The sequence below is a fragment of the Colobus angolensis genome, unplaced genomic scaffold (genome assembly GCF_000951035.1).
Source record: "Colobus angolensis palliatus isolate OR3802 unplaced genomic scaffold, Cang.pa_1.0 Scaffold16, whole genome shotgun sequence".
NCBI classification, from domain to species: domain Eukaryota; kingdom Metazoa; phylum Chordata; class Mammalia; order Primates; family Cercopithecidae; genus Colobus; species Colobus angolensis.
The window spans coordinates 5,919,910-5,943,937 of NW_012114710.1; the positions used below are offsets into that span (position 1 = coordinate 5,919,910).

Below are 24,028 nucleotides of genomic sequence, written 5' to 3' on the forward strand. Positions count from 1 at the left end.
TTGTATGAAGGTCAATAGATATTAGTGCTTCAAATGAAAATCACACAAATGTAATATGACTATCTAGTACAAAACAGTGATTGCTTTTCAATTGCAAAACATTCATAAAATAAATACTTTTCCACATCAAAGTCTCTTAATACTCACCTAGAAAAAGGGGAGTGGTAGTCATAAAAGAGTAGGAAAAAAATAACTCACTTGCCACACAAATCTTCATTTTTCTATTTTTTTTTTTTTTTACTTTTTTTAAGCCAAAAAAAGCACACCTAGAATCTAAGCAAGCTAAAGGCAGATTGTAGTGCTTAGATTGGGAACATCATAATGGAATTATTTTTCTTCCTTTATTTAATACGTTGACAAAGAGAACAGGTACAGCACGGTATCCTAAGTAGGGCCTAATCTGTGTATGCAGAGCTGACAGGGCAAGTTGAGTGAGGCTATGAAGGAGCACCTCACCTGTTCTACACCTGAGCAATTCCAAAGAGGTTAGGGTCACGTTGAGTAAAACATTTGTAAGAACAAATTAACACTCGGAGAGGCACCAGCTGCAGATTCTTGCTTATCTTCCAGTCCTAAAAAGTAAAGATTAAAAATAAAATTTAGTCAGTGTTCAATAAATATTTTTCATTAAAATAAATATTTGCTTTCTCAGAGGTTTCAGAACATTGATTTCTAAAGGACACACTATTCTATTTATGCTTGATTTGCTCTTTTCTCACACATAAAAACGCAAACTTAACTAGCTAAGAAAGTCATACTCAAATGCTAAACAAAATCCAAATGATGAAAGATCATGTGTGCTTTTATTCAAACATATCATTATGTAGTCTAACCATAAAGTGTTTGAAATGAAGGTGAAAAAATGATATAGAATCTACACGAACCTGACTTTTGTCCTTCAGGGGTATTAAATTGATCAATCAGCAAATATTTACTGAACTTCCTAATGGGCATCTTGGTTTTACCTGCCCAGCATGTAGTTTCCATGGAAATTAATCTTCCTAAAATTCTTTGTTCACTGTCTGCACTATTCATTAAGATCTTCACTGGCTAGGTCTCAGGCAAGTTGTCTAATACATGAATTAAATTTTTGTACTTCAAATATTTCTAATCTTACTTCTTAGTGTACAAAATAAGCAGTCAAAACCCTGTTAGCCAATTTAGTGTACATATATTGACCATTTATGTTTGAAATAATGGTAACCTCAAAAGCTTACCATTTCTATGTTTTATAATCATCTTCTGAAATCAACGCAGCTCTCAGTGAGAGAATCCAAAAGACTCCCACAACTGGTAACTGGGAAATATTTAATTGGTTGATAATGCTACTTAGTTTTACCATGAAACCATTTGGCCAATATCATCACAACCCACAATGAGAAATTTGATGGCTGTTCTGTTCACTCTTCCACAAAAGAACTCTGAGATCCTATTGAAAGGTTCAAACAGGTAAGCACAGTTATTAATCCACCCTCGAGACAGTAACAGCCTTTTAATCCTGGTGATATATCAGCAGGGAGCCAAAGTCATAAGTCATATCCCCTTCACACCCATCTCCAACAGTGGCTGTGAAGCACTTAGAGGATACACAGCACTATCCTAACCACAAAATATTTTGGATGAAGGTGAAAAATGGTACAGAATATCTACAAATCTGACTTCTTTCCTACAAAGATATTAATTCATCAATCAGCAAACAGGTACTGAACTCCTCAGTGGACGTCTTGGTTTTTCCTGTCTGGGATCCATTTCCCACTGTACTGGTACAAAAGCCCTGTTTTTCCTTTCGGCAACTACCACTCCTCCAATCTCAGTGTATATGCTGGGGGAATGAGAGAGCAACTTTTCTCACTCCCTGGCTCAATATATGACCAAGTAACTCAGGCCCAGGCAATGACTCAATTGCTTCCCTCTGACAATGGTGATTATTCTCGGGTAAGCACATAATGCAAGATAGTCCAAGGAAGCCGATGAACATCAGCCCCAGGACTTTCTCTGCATCTACTGAGAGAAGGAAGCTCTCCCTTTACTCCCAAAAGACACAATTTAGGCAGCTGCTACTGGAAAACAAAGCCAAAACAAAGGAATGCAGAGATAATAAAAGACAGATTCCTATTGATAAATTTGGAAACCTAATTTAGACATGACAAAATCTTCAACCAGATTCATCGCTGGACCTTCTTCACTGCTTAAGTTGGTATATGAGCTGGGTTTCTTTAACTTGCAACCAAGAGTCCTGACAAATTATGAGTTACCTAAAATCTGCACAACATTAGGCAAAGTGTCAGGCTACAAAGATATACGCAAACAATCCCCGCCTCTTAGCATCTAGTTGGAATCTTAGCATCTAGTTGAAAAGACAATAATCATACACACACACACACAAATAGAAACATATGGCTCAGTCCAAAGATAAGTTCTACATGAATGCAGAGAAAGGAGACACCATAGGCTGCATATTAAGCAAGATTTCACAATATAAGAAAAAGGTGAGCTGGGTTTTGAAAGTTGACTAGAAAGTATCTGCCTGGGGAGAAACCAAAAGGACATTTCAGGAAGGGTGAACTATCAGAGCATAAATTCAAGAATGTGCACATTGTATTGGAGAAACAATACAGTATAAACTATAAATAGACCATAAAATGTTAAATCATGGAATATCAACAATACATTAGTCAAGAAGTAAAAAGATTTCATAAGTATTTTTGAATGACAGACACATATAATATTTCAAATCTACTCTATAAGATATAATATTGATTCCCTAACTAGATTATAATGATAATGATTAAGTGATGAAATTGTGGTTGGAGAACACATGACAAAAGACAGAGACTAAATATCGTCTTTTCCTTTTCCATATACTAGACAACCATCTCACCCAACCAGTTCATCCTGCCTACTTCTGTAACATATCTCAGCCAGAATTAAAGAACTATGGAAAATAAACTGTGCTACATACATTTTCCTTAGCTCCTATTTAAGAAACCCAAACAAAAAATAGAGCCAGGAACCAACAGGAGGAACTTAAGAGAAAGAAACAAATATAAACTAAGGAAACAAGTTAAACATCTGATTTGCTTTGTCCAGTTTCTTCATGAGGTGAAAAGTTTATAATAGAAAGTATTAAAGGCATTTTCTATTTCCAGTGTGGTTTTAGCCATTTCCCTCGTGTCATTAAGACATTGCATGGGCAGAGTTTAGGTTGGCTCTTATTGCAAGCAGGAATGCAAAGTGTCTGTGTCCCTCTTTCCCCTTCTTGGGGGAAACGTTGTTTAGTTAATTAGAATAAAATGAATATTTTGGTTAGATTTTTAGATTGAGATTGAGATTTTAGATTAGATTGAGATTTTTAACCAAAGGCCCATTGTTAGTTGTATAGTGAGCATGAAACTTTGAAGTTGATTATTCTCTAACTTAATAATTTCTATTTCTTATACAATATTTTTCAGGGCTATTTATTGTTTTCTAGAAACTTAACTGAGAAAAACAACTTAGCATAATTCCTTGGTATTATACTTTTCCATCTAGATTAATCATCTCTAGTAATGTTTGCATGACATGAAATTCTCGTACCACCTTACCACTTGCTGCCCTTTTAAATTTGTATTTCTATTTGTGGCATCATTGCAACTGTTTCTGCTGGTACAACATATGTCCATTTGAAATGAGCATGTTACAAAGGAATAAAGACACTCCCTGTTATAGAAGACCTCTCTTCACAAACCTCAATTAACAAAAACTCATGATTTTGTCAAAGACAAATACTGCTTTTGTCACTGTTTATAGATAGAAATCAAAACACTCAATGAGATATCCTTTCTGTCAAGTCAAGGTCAGTGAATAGGAAAAGGAGTTGGTCTGTGATTATATATGCTTTTATTTTGGAAAAAATATCACTCTAGCAAAAAGCTTCAAATAGTGAAATGCTATAATACAGTTTACTTTTTCACTCATTAATATTTGCATTATTTTCTAAAGCAAACAAACACACGATTATATTCTCTACGTATTTTTTAAAAAGTAGTTTTCCACTTTAAATTCAAATATCACTCTTTGCTAAGTTTTATGTTTGTTGAGTGGTAGAATTGAGAAATTTTTTAAAATCATTCAACATAATTGGTAACCATCACTGCCATATTTTAAACTTTGAGAAATTAAAAATTATTGCAATATATATTTATATGGCACAGTAAAAAGTGTGGATAAGATTTCAATATTATATGAAGCACAAGGAATAGAAAAAGAGCATAACATGGTTTCCTGTTTTCTCAGGAAAAGGTATCTCGGTAGGCAAAATAAGGTCCCCTCCAAAGATGTCCACATCCTAATTCCTAAAATCCATGAATATGCATGTCACCTCAAATAGCAAAAGGGACATTGCAGGTTGGGTTAAATTAAGGACCTTGAGGTAAGAAAGTTATCCTGGACTATCCAGGTGGGCCCCATGTAATCACAAGAGTTGTTAAAGTGGAAGACAGAGACAGAAGAGAAGGTCCAAGTGAGGTGATATGAGAAGGCCTAGATTTGCCAATACTGACTTTGAAGATGGAAGAAAGGAACCATGAGCCAAGGGATATGGGGGGCCTCTAGAAGCTGTCAAGGGCCAGAAAATGGTTCTCCCCAGGAGCCTCCAGATGGAAACCCAGTCTGCAAAATCTTGATTTTTGCCCAGTGAGACCCATGTTTAATTTCTGATCTACTTGACTATAAAAAAAAAAAAAAAAAAAAATTCTGCCAAGTCACCAAGTTTTGGGGAATTTGTTAACAGCTTCAGTGGAAAACTAATACTGTTATCATGTTCCAAATTAGCAGGACCTGAAAAGCATAACAATGGCAGCCCTCCCTGCTTATGGAATCAAGACATTTTCATGCTGGAAGAGACTGGTCTAATCCCTTCATTGTCCAAGTAAGGAAATTAGTCCTGATATAGTAATAAGGTAGATGGCTTACCTTGGGCCTCATATTTCAAGGTAGAGACAAGATTAGAATCTAAGTTCACTAAATTATAGATTAGTGTTAGTCATTGTATGATTCCCAGGCTCTTTCATTAGTGAGGATTTCTATTATAGTTTAATAGCAACTACAGAATGGTTTAGAAGAATGAACAGTTGTTGGAAAGTGCACATGTTTTCAAATAACATACTGAAGAAGTACATTTCTTTTCTATGCCAATCTATCTCCAACTAAGGGTTAAACATATTCACTTGAATTATCCAGGCATCACTTGAAACTCAACATGTCTAAGATAAAACTTGGGGTCTTGCCTTCTAAACCAGCTCCCTTCTGGACTCCTCTTTCTCCTTCACACCCCTCAGAGGTTTCCCATGCTCAATCAATCAACAATTTATATTGTCCTTCCTTCCTTATGATACTTTCCTTCCTTGCATTTCCACCACCACACCTTACACCCACAGTAGGCAACCACTCTAACTGGCCTCTTATCTTTAGCTTCTTTTCTCTTCAAACTTCAATTAAGCCAGCACACTATTGCCAAGTGACTCTTTCTAAAACACACCTTTATCACCAGCTTTCCCCCACATGTTCAGTAGGGTTTCATTTCCAATCAAGATCAAGTTCAAACCCCTTACTTAGTCTAATCCTTTGATAGGTTCATGGCATGTGACCTCAATTTTTTAATAATGTCTCCTCCGGCCACTCCTATCCACAAACCAACCAAACTGATTCACTGCCCTATGAACATGATTTATTCTCCTCCCTATCATTCTTTTCTCCTAAAATGTCCTCTTTGCTGTCTTCTCCATTTATCTGAATTCCACCTATTTTAAGGCTATATACAAGTCCCAGCGTCTTTCTGGGCACTTCCCAGACCAGACAACCTACAGTGATCTCATCTTCCGCTTTGAATCCTAAAGTAATTGGTCTCTAACACTCATTTAACATCTAGATTTTATTGCTAATATCTTTTACATCTTTAGCATTTAAATTCAGATTTTAAACCATTTGGGACAGACTAGGTCCCCTACTTATTTGCATTGTACTTAGCATTCAGTTCCCTGTTTAAAGCAGGCCCTCAAAAATTTATGGAATGACTAAATATAATTTGTCACTGCCATGCCACGGTGATAAGTGACACGAGCACTGCTCTGAAGTTAACTACTCCATTTAGCAAGGGTAGCCATACATTGGGGTTTGCCAAGGACAGTCCTGGTTTCCTGTTGTTTTTCCAGCTATTAATAAAATCCACTTTTACTCTCAAAAGCATCTCGGCTTAGATGATACATGATATGGTCATTCCACCCTCAGGGCCATTTGGACTGTGATAAGAACAGAAACCACAAAGAAAATCCCATCATGTTCCAGCCAGCCAGCCAGCTAAGCAGCATTCCCTCCCCCACACAGTGGTCCTGCTCTTCCACAGCACCCTCTGCATAATCAGTATCCTCTGAATTTCACAAGGGATGTTCAACATTTTGATGATATACAGCTTCAGAAAACTAAACTAAAGCTGAATACAATTTAAGATTATTTAGAAGAAAGAAAATTATAGATACAGAATACTACTGTAACTCTATCCAGCAGTTTAAGAACAAAAGAGAGAGTTCTCTGAAAGGGTGAGAGTATTCGAGGAGTTCTCATAGGAGTAAAAGTAATCAAGACACAGTGTATGAGCTCATTTTTGCTCTCATTATTTTGCTATTTTTGGAATAAAACAATAAGAAATATATATCCATTTTAATTTTTCTAAACAATAAATACTTATGACTTTCATGGCTGTTTAGAATTAGAAATGTCATGCTTTCTGATCCTCTTAGTACCTAATGTATGTTAACTTGACCAACCATGGCATAAATGTTTTAAAACCTACATTCATTTTCACAGTTGACTGGTTGAAATGATCAGTTTCATAAATGAATGTCAGTGGTATCTTAACAGTAATAACCTTTTACTGCAAAGTAAGATTTTACTTTGTAAGTAATAAGTAAAATTATTAAATGTAATTCTATGTTTCATTACTGGCAGCTTGTCATAAAAAAGGAATTAAAGTTACAAATTTTCATTTATTTTCATAAAGTAGATGAACGTTTTTTGCTCATGTATAGGGAGACCTACTCAGTCTAATCTCTTTTGAGGGTAGTTTTAATTACATTACATCATTTAACACAGGGTTGAGAGTTCATGTTCCAAACCATTCCCTCCCTAAATTATTCAACTTTAAAGGAATCTGGGGAAATGTTAAGTTCAACTAATGAGACTATAAGAAATGAAAACTATTAAATGCATGTCTTGGGTACAGAATCACTCAAGTGTCTGGAAAGAATTTTATGAGACTATTTAGGTTACGTCTAAGTCATTGTTCAAATATGGACAAAGTTAGTACTAACTAAAAAGGATAATTTTTTGTTGCTATTTCAAAGATTTATATCATTAGTAGCTAATATTGAAATATCAACTACATTGAAATTATTGATCATTTTGTAATTGCTAAGGACTAACTCAATTTTGATGGCAGAACTATAGCATTTAGAAAAAGACAAAGGTATCTGGATGAATTATGATCAAGATTGGTATTTGAGACTGAATAAAATTGTTTGACTATTTTCCAATCCTCATCTCATTATTTCATAAAGCAAGCATGACATAATTTTACATTCACCTGAATAGAAGCAATTACAATTTGATATTTGGTTGTTCTGTGTTTTATGTTGAGAATAAAGACCCATTTATCATCCAGTGTCTCCTTCCTTTGAGTGTAAACCCCGTAAGAAGCAGAACATTGGGTAAAGCACAACAGGGGCAACCAGACGTTGGCATTATCAAATATGTTCTCCCTTCCTGATAAAGCATTTGCTATAAAGGTCAGCAGTCTCTAATTTTAGTTTCTGAAGAGATAATTAACAAATTAAAAAATTTTTAACAGAAAGAAAGGCTTCCAGGCAAACTATTTTTTTGTATAATTGCTGTCTACTTAACATAAAAATCTAGAGATATATAAAAGCAATTGTTTACCAGTGTGGTTAATCTGATTATCATCCCCAAGTATTCTGTGCATGTTTTCACTCTGTTTCAACTCTGGAAACAAGGAACTTAAAAATGGCATTTAAATTTTTTTTTAACTGCTAACATCTAGTAATATATATTTAAAGCTCAATTTTCTTTATCAATTTTTAAATATGTTAAGCATCCTTAAATTTATTTTGCATGATTAACAAGCTGTACACATTTATTCTAATTCCATTGTCATATACTTTTTTACTATCATATACTTACTAAATATTATTAGTTTAATGATTTTTATAAGGCTAGAATCAATGGTTTTTTTTTTAATCATTTACACGTAACAAAAACCCATTATGTATAAATACATAAATAACAGTTTTGACAAATAGCTATTTTTGTTTTTTTCACATATTAAAACCCACTAAAAAATAACCATTTTTCTTTTTTTTTTTTTCTTTTTTTTGAGACGGAGTCTCGCTCTGTCGCCCAGGCTGGAGTGCAGTGGCCGGATCTCAGCTCACTGCAAGCTCCGCCTCCCGGGTTTAGCCATTCTCCTGCCTCAGCCTCCCGAGTAGCTGGGACTACAGGCGCCCGCCACGTCGCCCGGCTAGTTTTTTTTGTTTTTTTTTTTTAGTAGAGACGGGGTTTCACTGTGTTAGCCAGTATGGTCTTGATCTCCTGACCTCGTGATCCGCCCGTCTCGGCCTCCCAAAGTGCTGGGATTACAGGCTTGAACCACCGCGCCCGGCCAAAAATAACCATTTTTCTAACCACCAACAACAAAAATCATTAGTGAGAAGAGTATTGCTGCTTTACATTTCTCCAAATCTCTTCAATGTCTGATGACAGACGAAAGCTAGATTCTCATATCCGCTTTTGCATTCAGTCTATTACAATATCACACCAGACAGCCTCTCAAAAACTCCTCTGCACACTCATGAAAAAAATGAGTGAAAAAGATAAATGATGGCCAGGCGTGGTGGCTCACACCTGTAAGCATTTTGGGAGGCTGAGGTGGGCAGATCACTTGAGCTCCAGAGTTCCAGACCAGCCTGGCCAACATGGTGAAACCCCGTCTCCACTACAAATACAAAAATTAGCCAGGTGTGGTAGTGGGTGCCTGTAATCCCAGCTACTCAGGAAGCTGAGGTAGGAGAATTGCTTGAACCCAGGAGGTGGAGGCTGCAATGAACTGAGATCGTGCCACTGCAACAGAGCAAGACTCCTTCTCAAATAAAAAAAAAAGAAAAACTATAAATGATGAAATGATGTCTAAGTGTTATAAAAACAGCTTTGACCTAGAATACCCTTGAAAGGCTCTTGAGGGCCCCTGACCACACTTTGAGAACCAATGCTCTAGACGAATCTCTTCATTTTACATATAAGGACCCTGGACCTCAGAGAGAGTAATTGAGAAACTCAACATCACACAGCCTGTTAATAAGAGGATACAGATATCAGATGGTTCATCTCACTTCTCTTGGTTTAGGTTCTCAATTGGAAACCTGGGAAATATACCCTAATGACCTGTCCTATTCCCTGTAAGTTGCAAAGATTGTCACAATATATTTATTACCCTCTCCCCAACATTTCTTTAACAAAAGAGGTAATCAATAAATTTGGTAAATTTTGCAACAGGCATACTGTGTTTGAACCTAAACTACAATATTTGAATTCAGGTCTCTATTTGAACAGAAACACTAAGGCAAATTCGACTGCATCCTACTCCATGCAAGCTACTAATGACAAACTGCACAGTAAATACCTTAGGTAAATATGGAAAGCAGATCACCCATAATATCAGTATTTATCATATATTCTGTGTCTGGAATACAATTCAATGACATATTTCAGAAAAATTTTCTCAAGTACTGGCTGAAAGGGTGGTGGGTACATTAAGAGATTGCAAATAAATTGGCAATCATAAGATCTTTTTTAGATAAAATGGAGTTGTTCTGAAATGTAGACATATTTCATTCCCTAACCAGACCTTATTCTTGTGTTTTTAAAGAAAATCAAGAAATCTTCTTGGCCACCTAGAGATGATTTCCTTTGTATACCACCAGATGGTTCAGATCTTCTTTAAATGGATCATAGTCTTGTTCTTTTAAAGAACACAGTCCCCAGAAAAGCTGGTCCAGAGGAGGAAATTCTTCCCAAGGAACCCACTCCCAACTTTCAGTTTTTTTCAGGTTCTACATTCTTTGGTTCTGAATCATGAGTCACATCCACTTCTCCTTTCATTAATAAGTAATGTAATGGTAATTCTCCTTCTCAATGAAAGAATTCACAACTGAGGCAAAGCGAACATTTTTCAGGTGAAGAGCTGCTTCTTCCCAGATTTCCCTTTGGGCACATTCTTCCCAGGTCTCACCGAACTCCAAATGACCTGCAGGGAGTTGGAAACTGCCGGCTCCAACCGAGTCTTTCCTCTTCCCCAGGAGGACGCAACGCGGATGCTTGCAGCTGGTCACCACGACTCCGACTCTGACTCTGGGCCGCGGCCTCCGCGGCTCTGCACTGTCTAGAATCAATGGCTTTTACAAAGTAAAACTATTTTCCTTTAAAAGTTTTTTCTTGTTATGATTTTCTGACACTCCCATGCCTTCTGCCTATCAATATATCTACATGTGTAAGTCTATGTTTTGAGTTATTTTCCCTTAGTGCTTTGAAAATAGTATGCCATTGTTTTTTCTGGCATCTATTAGTGTCAGTGAGAAATCTGATGTCAGTTCATTGCTGCTTCTTTGTAAGTGATGTATCTTCTCTTAACATTTCATCTTAGCTCTTAATAGTTCAACTTTGGTGGTATATAGTTTTACCAAAATGTGTCTATGTATGGATTTGTTCTTGTTTGTTGTGCTTGGCACTCAAAGTGCTTTTTCAATTGGAAATTGTCTTTTTTCAATATTTGAACATTTTCTGCCATGAGCTAGGACATTCAAAGGGTGTAGATCCTAGCTAATGGGTTTTTCTTTTAACCATTATGTTTTTAATTCATGCTATATTCTTATGCCATTATGTTGTTTTTATAACGCCCTCAGACATATTTAATTTATAAAAATGTATTCTCTTAAAAAGTCAGGAAACAACAGGTGCTGGAGAGGATGTGGAGAAATAGGAACACTTTTACACTGTTGGTGGGACTGTAAACTAGTTCAACCATTATGGAAAACAGTATGGCGATTCCTCAAGGATCTAGATCTAGATGTACCATATGACCCAGCCATCCCACTACTGGGTATATACCCAAAGGATTATAAATCATGCTGCTATAAAGACACATGCACACGTATGTTTATTGCGGCACTATTCACAATAGCAAAGACTTGGAATGTCTTTGCTATTGTCCAAATGTCCATCTGTGACAGACTGGATTAAGAAAATGTGGCACATATACACCATGGAATATTATGCAGCCATAAAAAAGGATGAGTTTGCATCCTTTGTAGAGACATGGATGCAGCTGGAAACCATCATTCTTAGCAAACTATCACAGGAACAGAAAACCAAACACTGCATGTTCTCACTCATAGGTGGGAACTGAACAATGACATCACTTGGACTCGGGAAGGGGAACATCACACATCGGGGCCTATCATGGTGAGGGGGGAGGGGGGAGGGATTGCATTGGGAGTTATACCTGATATAAATGACGAATTGATGGGTGCTGACGAGTTGATGGGTGCAGCACACCAACACGGCACAAGTATACACATGTAACAAACCTGCACGTTATGCACATGTACCCTAGAACTTAAAGTATAATAATAAAAAAAAAGAATCCCCTTTAATTTTTAAAGAGAAATGATACAGATATCAATTCTCCTTATTTTCCTATTCTTGCTTCCAAGTTTGTTGTTTCCTCAGTGATGATTGATGTTAACCTGTGTGTGTGTGTGTGTGTGTGTGTGTGTGTATGTCTGTGTGTGTCTGTGTGTGTGCATGTCTGTGTTTAAAATCCTGTAAGAAAGTTCTATCTATCTGACCTGAATGGCCAGTGGTTCTATTTTCTACTCTGCAAGTCAGCAGAAGAAAAGCCTCATCTCTCTTTCACATGACAGTGTTTCAAATATACAAAGGTAGCTATTGGGAGTAATGGTATCATCATCAATCAATAAATTTATTTGCACTTTCTCTTATGATTCAAAATGAAAATGTGCATGTTCTCGTGCAGGAAAAAGAGATAGAAGGTGGTATCAGGAGGTGTTGGGTAAGCTAAAGTCCTAATTTTATTATTTGATAGATTTGAAATTTGTGAACAAACTACTTAACTTTGCTTAGTCTTAGTTACCTCAACTGTGAATAAAGACAATGAAAACCAAGTCACAAAGTTAATATGAGGACCAGAAACTCTATTACTTAAATGTCATCCCCTGAGGAAAGTTACCTTTAAGCCTCCACCAAAGTAGTTTTTGTTCTGTATGTGACTCCATAGCATGGGTATATAATGCTTTATGATAAGGCTTCTAACGTTACATTTTAATAGTCTGTGATTTCCTCAATACCATGAACTGCATCTTATTCATCTTTGGATCCAGAAAGCTTAGCACGGTACCTTGCATATAGTACGAACTCAATAAAGATGTTCAAAGAAAAAAATATGGAAAAAGCATTTTGTAAGTGGAAAACCACTACCATTACCCATCTTCTAGTTGTTTAAAACCTTTCATATCTCCTCTTCTTGTTTACTCATTCCCTTAAGATGATGGAATAGATAAGGCTCATCATGCAGTAACATTCTATTGAAAATTATATTAATTTTTTAAAGTAGCAGTACATAATCACAGCATTAAACTTTTCCTGAATTGGTGTACAAGACAGACTAATATTACATCCTCCTTACTAGCTCTTTCCACAGCCTACAATCATGCACATATCTTCCCATTTTCAAAATCTTTCTTCAAGCCTTCCTCACCCTCCAAAGAATATTCTATAGCACTCCTACCTATTACAGCTACATTTCTTGGAGATTAGTCAAGACTTGCTGGTTTCACTTCTGTATTCTTACCAGGCTTTTTTTTTTTTTTTTAGACATAGTTTCACTCTTGTTGCCCAGGCTGCAGTGCAAGTCCAATGGCATGATCTCAGCTCATTACAACCTCTGCCTCCTGGGTTCAAGTGATTCTCCTGCCTCCTCAGTCTCCCAAGTAGATGGGATTACAGGTGCCCACCACCATGCCTGGCTAAATTTTTTGTGTTTTTAGTAGAGATGAGGTTTCACCATGTTGGCCAGGCTGGTCTTGAATTCCTGACCTCAGGTGATCCACCTGCCTCAGCCTCCCAACGTGCTGGGATTACAGGCATGAGCCACCATGCCTGGCCCCATCAGGCTTCGTATAAATGCAACCTGCTTCCAGCCCTGCCACTTAATGACACAAAGGACACCACCTTCCGCTTTTAATTTTTCAGTGCTGTTTCTTCTCCTCAGCCCTGGATCTGTCAACTTGGCATCTTTAGTCAGCTCATTCTTCAGCCCATAACAGAGTAAGAGGGCAGCCAAAATTTTCTCACACCTAGAGAATAGTGTAGAAGTGGTTGAAAGAGAACCAGCAAACCAAAGGGACTTCAATATCAGAACAAGAAGACACAGGGTACATGGAAGAAGAAGCATGACCAATGGGAAGTAGAAACCACCATGGAGCTTCGATCTAGATAGGAAGATCATACACCCAGAGGATGCCTACATGAAACAGGACATTGGCAAAACATAAGGCTCCTACCTACTAATACCATGACACTACTTAAAAACTCCAAGAATTAGATAATATAGGGAGAAAGGAGGGGAAGGAAATTCTAAGTGATCAAGATAAAACCTGAAATGAGTTAGGAAATCCTAAAATTACCACATAAGCCTTGAATTAACTAGGTAAATTTTCCAGTAGAATGGGGGCCCAAATAAAAGCTAAGTTCAGCAGAAGAAAAAGCAAGAAAGCCCTGTTTATTGCGCATCTGTGTTTTATGGCTGAAGAATTCGTGCCACTCTCCCTGTTTTGCTCTTCTGTCCCTGATTGTTTCTTTTCATTCTCATTTGCTGACTCCTGCTTTTGCCACCTTTTAATAATATTGTCCTCCAAGGTTCTGTCCTTCTGGTCTTCTCACCCTACTGGGTAGATCTCCTTGGGTAATCCTCATTCCCAGGGCTTCGAGTGTCACACTTATATAAACAATCTTTAAATCCACATCACCAGGTCTAGCCTCTCTTTATCAAGCAAAAATGTCATCTTGCTAACCCACTACTTCAACAAGTCTAAGTAGCTGTTATGGGCTAAACTGTGTTACCCAAAAATCCATATGTCTTAAACCCCAGTGTCTCCGAATGTCACTGTATTTGGAGATAGGGTCTTTAAAGTGGTACTTAGGTTAAAATGAAGTCAAGTAAAGTGAGCTCTAATCCAATATGACTGACTTCCTTATGAGAAGAGAAAATTTGGACACAGACACGTATCAAAGGAAGACTATGTGAAGACACAGGAAGGAACCAGCCATGTAGAAGCCAAAAAGAGAGGCTGCAGGAGAAGCCAACCCCTTCTGGCACCTTGCTCTCAGACTTCTAGCCTCCAGAATTGTTAATAAATCAATTCCTGTTGTGTAAGCCACCCAGTCTGTGATACTTTGTTGTGCAGCCCCAGAAACTTATACACTAGCTTTTGAAATTAAGCTCAAACTTCACACACAAGAGTCACTGTAACCCCACACTGCTGTTCTCTCCAACTTCATCTCTCATACCTCACCTTCCGTGACTTCCCTGTACTCATTGTGCAATTTATATTTGCACAATATTACCTCTGCACAAGCAATGGCCTAGCCTGAAATGCCTATCCACTAGTTCTTTATCTATTCTAAATGCCTCCCTAGCCTTCAAAGCACATTTCTAAGAAATACCTCTTAAAATAACTTAACATTTATTATGGATTCTCCAAACACAATCACTGTGGTAGGCACCAAGGTTAAACCAGGGACAATCCCATTTACTAGAGATGCCTTCTTCTCACAGCATCCTGTGCAGCTTCACATCTACTTATCACAAGAATGCAATCATTCTCTCTTTCTTGTTTGAAAGCCTTGGTTTACAAAACACACGCACATGCGCGCACACACACACACATAAAAAATTGTACTTATTAAGCACCTACTATATGCTACCTCCGTTGAGCACCCACTACACCCACTGTACTAAGCACTGTTTATGCATTACCTCATGATCCCTAACCACATTTCTGTAGGATGGGTATTATTACTATTGCCATTTGACAGATGAGGAAGCTTAGCCTTGAAGAGGCAAGTAAGAGGACACAGGTGGCAAGTGGTAGGGCTGGACATCAAACCTAACTTGTCAGATTCCAGTCCTTATTATCCCACTTCTCCTGGGAACATGTGAGTTTCTCAAGGGTCAGGGTTCTGCATTCCCAGCCCTGGCAAATAGCCTAACACATAGTTAGAAAAAAATTTAAAAGTTTCAGGGGAGAAATAAATGATGACAGAAGAAGGATCTTTAACATAAATGTCTTAAGTTCAGCTGAAGTAAATGGGGAATAACTAGGTTGGAAAAGCATAGGAAACATAGCCTAGACCTTCTGGTTAAGGATGAGGAATAACACATATGAGTTCCCTGCCCATATCCTCTACTTGGCAGCTTTCTGAAATTGGCAAAATTACTTGATTTCTCATTGCCTGGGATTTCTTATAGGTGTCATGGGGTTATTTTGGACATTAATTGAGGTATTCCAGGTGACATATTTAGCAGAGCACCAGAGGCACACTCAGTACCAAATAAATTCTGGCTGCTGTTGCTTGTATTAGGTCGTAGTTTCTGAAAGAGAGACATGAAATAAGAGTAGCAGCACTTCAGATGGTTTTGAGAGGAATCCGTCAGAGCACAATTAAACATGGCAACTTGTCCAAGGTGTTCAGAACATTGCCAGTGGAAAGCAGGATGTTTTGAAAACTGTTTCCAAGTAATCTGACATGCTGTACTCATTAAATATCTCTTGAATATAACAATCCATTCCAGATGATAATGTGAACGATTCACAGATAGCTACATATGTGATCAAGATTACATATTTACTCCCATCTTGAGGACCAACATACATTTCCATCCTCATTTTCCCACCGATGAGCTCTCTTTTCTCTTTGCATTTAAGGTCCAGATGGTTTTAAGTTTCAAATTCCTGCTCAACCACTATTTTAATGTTCTCTTTGGCTACCTGGTTAGTTCTAGATTCTGGGCTTTTAAAAATCTTAATATTAGCCCTCCTTGGCAGCACCTTTGCCAGATTTCTCTTATGATACATAGAGGTGTAATATGTTGACAAACTAATTAAAGGAGGAGCTGGTATTCAAATCCAGATCTGATTTATCATCCTGTAGAAATAAAATATTTATCAGGTATTGTCCCAAGCTCTCTCTCTATAATGATGAACAAAATCAAAATGGTTCTTGAATTCCTTGAGCTTAGTATTCAATGGTAGAGACAGACACCAACACCAAGTAAATCGATTACTACAAATTTTGCTAAATGCCATGAAGACTTCAAAACTTTCTAATGTAAACACCAACTCAACTTTGACAAAGACATTTCCATAGCAAGAGCATTGAGATACTGAAAAACGGAACAACTTAAATCACTGTTCCTTATTCATAGAGAACTTTTATAGGCAACCACTACACTAGAGCCCAATATACATGTAACTGAGTTGAGAATTATTTCTCTGATTAGATTCTTCCGCTTTTATTTCTTTGTCTTAAGCACACATGAATATGTCTAGTACAAACATAATTTGTACATACTGGATCAAGAGGAAAAAACTTCTAGCCTTCCTTTTAGTCTCCCAATTCACTTGCAACATTTTACAGTACTTGGCAGTGTCAAAAACTCTGGTAAAGGACATTGTGAGAAAAATCGTAGTAGCTCCACAACACAACCATAGCTGACTTAGATCTTTTACTCTGGACTAGCTCTGTGGATACTGTCTATCAGGCTGTCTATCAGGATCCGCAGAGCTAGTTCAGATTAAATACCTGACATCAGGTGATGTGAATACCTGGCATCAGGTGATGTGTAAATACCTGACATCAGGTGATGTGAACTCCGATGACTGTTTCCGGATTTCATTCTACAGGATTATAAATGAACTACGTAAAGTGGCTGTTGTAAAATCTCTACTTTGCTTCTTGGAAAGTAAACAGGCCAGTAATGTGAGCCTCCATGTCCTAAGCATGGGTTAGTATAGCTAAAATAACCTACATATTTTCTGGCCCATAAATATTGTATTATTCATTGTAACTCTTGATAAAAGCTCTCTACTTGGTATGAAAGATAGATTTATTTATCCATTCATTCATTTATTCATTCATATTTTTGATAATTAGAATCTGTTCTTTTATTTTTTTGCCCTAGAAAGTAATAATACAATCTTTCTAGGTAGGCTATATTCTTGGCTTGTTTCAATATTAAATTTGTTTTGGACAAGATGCATCCTTAAAGGCAAAAAATAGTAAGAGACAAGGCCATTGGAAAAAAATATTTAAAATCGGCAACTCTAGGTAAAGTGTATACAAATGTTCATTGTATTATTCATTCAAGTTATGTGTTGTTTTCCAATCTCTCAACCAAAAAGTTGGTGGGAAAAAAGTTGTCCTTGTTGAACCTCATCATGAACAACACATATAGTGAAGTTCATGAAAGGAAGTTTCACAATTACAGTTTTGAGAAAGATAATGTATCTCTGAACATAAGTAGTGATGATCTCATCCAGGAGTTAGAAATGTAAACTTACGAAACAACTAACAATGCTAGTAAGAATACATTATCAGCATTTACACTCGCTCATAGATTGGCCCTGGGGAAGCTATGGGCTGTCAAAGGTGAAAGGCCTAATCCAGGCTCTGGAGATGCTTGGGGACATGGCATACTTGTATGCAGGAGCCTTTGTTCCGCTTACAGCTGAGTAAAATGAAAGACTTTCAGCATAGAGTCTAAGAAGCAGACTAACAGAGCAAACTCTAGAGTGTGCCTGAAAGCAGCCATAGTAACAATTCTCCCCAGCATAGAGGCCATATTAAGATGTTTGTCATCTTCCAGTACTCCACAGTGGATTTACCCCTTCACCAACACCTCCTTTTCTTTTTTCACTATTAGCTATACTACACCTTTGTCACTAACAATTCATTAATTCATATATTCAACCAGTGAATATTCATTCAACTTTTTCTATATTCAACTTTTTATTATGTGTAAGAAACCAAGTAGGCCTTGCTTACTAAGGTGTGTAAGACATAGCCATTGCCCTGTGGTACTGGGACAGCCCTAAACAGGGAAAGCAAAGATTCCCAGCCCTGACTGCACATGAAAATCAACTAGAAATCTTCATAAAAATGTGGATGCTCAGGATCCTACGGCTACAAACTCTGATTTAGTAGGTCTAGGGTAGGATAATCTGTATTTTTTAAAAGATTCTTTGGTAAATTTCGTGAGTGGCTGGTGATAAGATACACTGAGGCCGGGCACAGTGGCTTACACTTGTAATCCCAGCACTTTGGGAAGCCAAGGCAGGCAGATCACCTGAGATCAGGAGTTCAAGACAAGCTTGGTCAACATGGTAAAAGCCCATCTCTACTAAAAAAAAAAAACAAAAAAACAGGTGTGATGGTGGCCACCTGTAATCCCAGCTACTCGAGAGGCCGAGGCAGGAGTATGGCTTGAACACGGGAGATGGAGGTTGCAGTGAATCAAGATCACCACCACTCTAGGCTGGGTGACAGAGCCAGATTCTGTCTCAGAAAAACAAAAAAAAAAGATACAAAAAAAAAAGATAGGTATAAGCATATTCACAACCCAGATCCTTTATTGGCACAAAGACTACTGGAGTATAATGATACCCTAAATCACTCGAACAACAGGACTCAGAATCAAACTCTTTAGAGATAGAGATGATATTAGAGGTCATATATCTAGTTCCCTACCAAAATCTTCCCACCCGCATGCACACACACTCACAGCTAACAATGAGTCTAAGACTTCCCAGTATGCCCAACAGACTAGATAGGAGTCTATGGCTTCTGGGTTGCTCAGGCTCCCAAATTTCGCAGGAGTCTCATACTTAACCATGTGCAAAAACAGAACTTCTATCTCTCCCCAACGAACCTACTTCTCCCTTAGTCTTTCCTATTTTAGTTAAAAAATAACTAAATTAATTAATTAATTTTTAAAAATCTGCTTCACACAGTTCTGTAGGCGAAAAAAGCCTGGAAATCTAAGTCTTATCACTTCTTTCTCCAAGATACATCTCCAATCCATCAATTTCCCTCCACTGCCACTACGATCATTATCTCTCAGCTATGTCTAGTACAAATAGCCCACTGCCTAATCTTACTTCCTTGCCCTCTAATTCATTCTCTATGCAAATGTTATCTTTTCAAAATGTAAATTAGGACATACCACTCTTTTACTTAAAATTCCTCAAATGTGTCTCATCATACATTGAATAGAAGACAAATTCCTCATGTAAACTACATGATATTTTGTGATCTAATTCCCGCCTATCTCAACTCCTAGTCAATTAATACTTTCTAATCACACTGAATCATTTTTCAGTTCCTCAAATCAAAAAGTGATTTCCCATTAATACACACTGTTCCCACTGGAACAGTTTCCTGGAAACACTCTTCCACAATTCTACCTGATCTTCTTTTCCTTTAGGTGTCATTTAAAATATCCTTTCCTCCATGAGGACTTCCCTTATCCCAGATTTAAAGAAGGGCTTCCCTGATACTCTTCCTTGTAAAACCCATTGGTTATAGGCTGAATTGTGTTTCTGCCAAAATTCACGTGTTGAAGTCCTAACATCCAGTGCCTCTGAAAGTCACCTTGTTTGGAAATAGGGCCTTTGCCAAGATGATCAAATTAAATGATACCTGATTTTAAACTTCTAGCCTCTACAACTGTGAGACAATAAATTTAATAAATTTCTCTTTTTTTTTTTTTAGACAGAGTCTCGCTCTGTTGCCCAGGTTGGAGGGCAGTGGCACAACATCGGTTCATTACAACCTCTGCCTCCCAGGTTCAAGTGATTCTCCTGTCTCAGTCTCCTGAGAAGCTGGGATTCAGGTGCCCACCACCACACCAAGCTAATTTTTGTATGTTTAGTAGAGATGGTATTTTACCATACTGGCCAGGCTGGTCTCAAATTCCTGACCTCAGGTGATCCACACCCCTCAGCCTCCCTAAGTGCTGGGATTACAGGCATGAGCCACCACAGCCGGCCTAAATTTCTCTTATTTTAAGTCAACTAGTTGGTTGTACTTTGTTATGCCAGCCCTAGCAAACTAATATACCATTCTTTTATGTCATGTTAGTCACAATTCATGTTACATTTGTGTTTACTTACTTGTTTGTCTCCTTCACTAGATGATAATTTTCAGAATGGTAGAAACTGCAGCTGTTTTTTATTAATTTATTTAAAATTATCCTCCAATATTATACTATGCTAGCCCAAGGAAGGCCAAGGACTCACCAAGAGCAGAAAGGAATTCTGGTATTAAAAGCAAATGTTGGATAGTCTAGATCAGGTATGGGAAAACTATGGTCCCTGGGCCAAATTTGGCCCACCTCCTGTTTTCATAAGACTTGTAAGCTAAGAAAGGTTTTCACATTTTTGAATGGTTGAAAAAGAAATCAAAATAAAATAATATTTCATGATATGTTAATATTATATGAAATTTAAATTCACAAGTAAAGTTTTATTAGAATATAGCTACACTCATTTACATATTATCTAGAGCTACATTCATGCTACAAAGGAGAGTCAAGTAGTAGTCACACAGATCACACTGTCTACAAAGCCTAAAATACTTACTATCTGGCCACTTAGAGAAAAAGGAGTTTGCTGAGCTCTGGTCTAGAACATGCCTTATGGGCTATGTGAACTGTCCTGGGATTCACAACTCCTGAGTGACATAATGTTGCCGGTGCACATTCATGCATATTCAGTGTTCTAGAACACCATCATGATATAAACTAGCCAGCACATTCACCTTTTCTACACCAAGAATTCCACAACAGACTACTGACCAATTCTTCTTCTGAGAAGAATATAGTTCTGGTTTTATTATTAATATTGATGAACAAAAGGGATTTACTGATTAAAAACTTTCAACTTTCAGGAAATGTTGCTAGAATGCATGTATTCTGATAAATTTAGGAGTCTATGAATGTAAATAGAATGGGTAATGATGATTATTACAGATACTTATCCAAATTTGTTGATCCAAAATTTACAGCATACTATCCTATAAGCCAATCATAGGTACAAATCTAGTTAGTATTGACTGATTTAGATAAGAAAAAGGATAGGAATAGGTATTATGGTCATATTCACACAAAAAGCATCATTTACCTTTGGTGGAGAAACAAATCGAACACAGTCCAGCCATACAGTTATAAAGTGCTGCCCACACATTGCACATGTTTTTCCCTGAGAGATCATGCTCCTGACTTGTGGGTACCGTTCGATGCCATCCATTAGGAAAGGGTTATTTTCTGCTAGCTGATTCATTACAAATCTTGATGTTATTTCCTAAATTGAAAAAAAAAATACAGTTCCTCAGATTGTTTTCAAAACTATTTTACATTACATTGATTTCCACTTCACTAGATAAAATGTATGGTTTATTATCTAGATTCTGTTAAATTAAGATTCTGCAGTGTATCTAATGAATTGTGTTGTAAATGACTGGCATTGCAAATTAGTTTGGTTTTCACCAATGTAAGAATAATAAGTTTCTTACCTTGTCATATTTTTACATCTCTTACAAGTCATAATACATTTGCATTACACATTTTATAAAGTTAGACATAGTTTAGGTTTAAATCTGGCACCTCTCATTACAATAAGCAAAGACTGTACAAACATTCAGACTGGATTCAAAAATGAATTTTGTCATATTCGCTAAGGTCTAAATCCTAACTACTTAAACTGTGGTTCACAGAATGCATCACATGGGAGCTTATTAGATATGCGGAATGTCAGACACACTCCAGACCTACTGAATCAAAATCTGCAATTTAACTAGTTCCTCAGGTAATCTATATGCATACTGAAATTTGAGAAGCACTGGCCTAAATTCCTTGCTGCATTGAGAACCTGAATAGTGCCATCAAAAAAGCAATGATTTATATGAACCAAATATCTGAATTTAATCTTAGTTAAACCTATCTACCTAGATATGTTCAGAAAATTGACTTGCAATAATAGTAATAAAATACTAAATAATAAAGGGAAGAAGTAAGAAAATGGAAGTTGCCTTTCACTAGGGCTATCATCATCTTAATAAAAATATATTACATAATGCATAAAATTACATCTTCACTGACCAAAGAAAATAAATAAACATTTGCCTGAATCCATTAAATTTTCTCCATTTTTTGTGTCAGTAGCATGGAAGTCCTGTATAAATGTTACAAAAACACTGCTTGAAATTTCAATCATGTTTGGGGATGATTTATTTGGTACATTTTTTCCTGACAAAAGTGAAAGATTTCCCAGTAGTATTGAAGTAGTCCACATAAAGCTCTGATAGGAATATTTGAAAATACATATATACACACATAATCTTTCACGCATTCACCCCAATTAAATTCTTTAAAAACTGAAAACATAACAGGAAAATCTTATAAATTGCTGTGCCCGTTTCCTATTACCCTATCCCTCCCAATTAACAAGGACCCGAGAAAGCTGCCTTTCTACAGTAAACAGCCCTGAGCATGGATTCCTTATTTGTCTGATCCTTCAACAGTACAAACTCCTACCCACTTAAGCTCATTCTCCTGGGTGGTTGCATGACTGAGGTCATGCTTTCACACTAATATTACCAGGGTGCCTAAATCAGATGTTTATTATCACCCTTTCTCCAACTACTTAAGCAGAGCATAGCTTGTGATTCTTAAAGAAATACTGATTTTATAGGTAGGCTTTTAGTTACATGAATTCAATGGCCAAGTCTTACTGTAAAGCTGTAGAAAACTCATGGATAAGGATTCACTACCCAAAATAGCAGATGACAGAAGCATTTGCTGAAATACAAAGGACCTAAAAATAGGTTCATATAGATCACTTTTTCCATTTATGATTTCTGGACCCAAACATGTTTGTTGCACTCAGTATATCTGACCGCTCTTACATCACCTATTATTTATATTTTTCTTTTACTTGTTGCCAATGTGTTATTTTGGAAGGATAACATACACCATTAAAATACAAAGTTATTACTTGGAAATATGAGTATATATAAAATAAAATACTATTGGCATGACCGATAGTATCTTTTAGGACATCTCTTAGAGATGCATTTAATGCAATTTTTGAGAATATACTATGGTCTAATTCCAGTGTTATTTAAAAGTCAAGAAATCTTTTATAGACCAAAATGGTCTATAAAAATATTTCAAAATACTCAAATTGCTCCTTTTAGATAGCTTATATGCTATTTTCTTAGAATATTTGGAAGTTAATTATATTATAATTCATCACAAATGAAATTAATTTTATATGTCCTATTTTTCCCTACATATTTTTGAGCTATTAAATTATACACATAAAATTATATAATGTGAAAAATACAAAATGTAAAAACAAATATGAATCCTCGGGAGTGATGCATTTTGGAACTACTGTATAATCAGGTGTTATGATGTGTATGATAGGCACTAAAACATAGCATCAAGAGCAAAAATTCAAAGTCAGAGACAAATACAAACATAGATGTAAATTCTGGCTCTATGATTTATCTGCTGTGTGATCACATTTGAGTGAACCCTTAACTTCCCTGATCTTGAATACCTCATCTATAAAATTGGGATCTTTTCCAATACTATCACATAGAGTTTGGAGAATTAAATTACATAAAAATGGTAAACCATTTAGCCTGGCATCTACTAACGCAGTATATTCTGGCTAATTTTTCTATAATATAGTTATTAGCATTAAATTTTACTTCATAAATCTCTGAGGTGAGGTAAAGTTTTTAAAATCTTTACCAAGGCATAACCCATATCATAGTTCCT

General features: G+C 36.7%; 1 protein-coding gene and 1 pseudogene across 1 annotated transcript in view; both read right to left on the bottom strand.

Annotated features, from left to right (window-relative positions):
• Positions 1–228: 228 nt before the first annotated feature.
• The window catches only part of LRRC69 (leucine rich repeat containing 69), a 108,238-nt gene continuing 84,438 nt past the window's right edge, over positions 229–24,028 (bottom strand). Inside the window, exons 7-8 of the mRNA XM_011937059.1 lie at positions 21,363–21,542; positions 229–572 (exon numbers count right to left, since the gene is read on the bottom strand). Coding sequence (XP_011792449.1) covers positions 462–572; positions 21,363–21,542 — 291 coding nt within the window. The 3' untranslated portion in view covers positions 229–461. The remainder of the gene's footprint in view (positions 573–21,362; positions 21,543–24,028) is intronic.
• Positions 9,999–14,720, bottom strand: LOC105508321 (annotated as a pseudogene).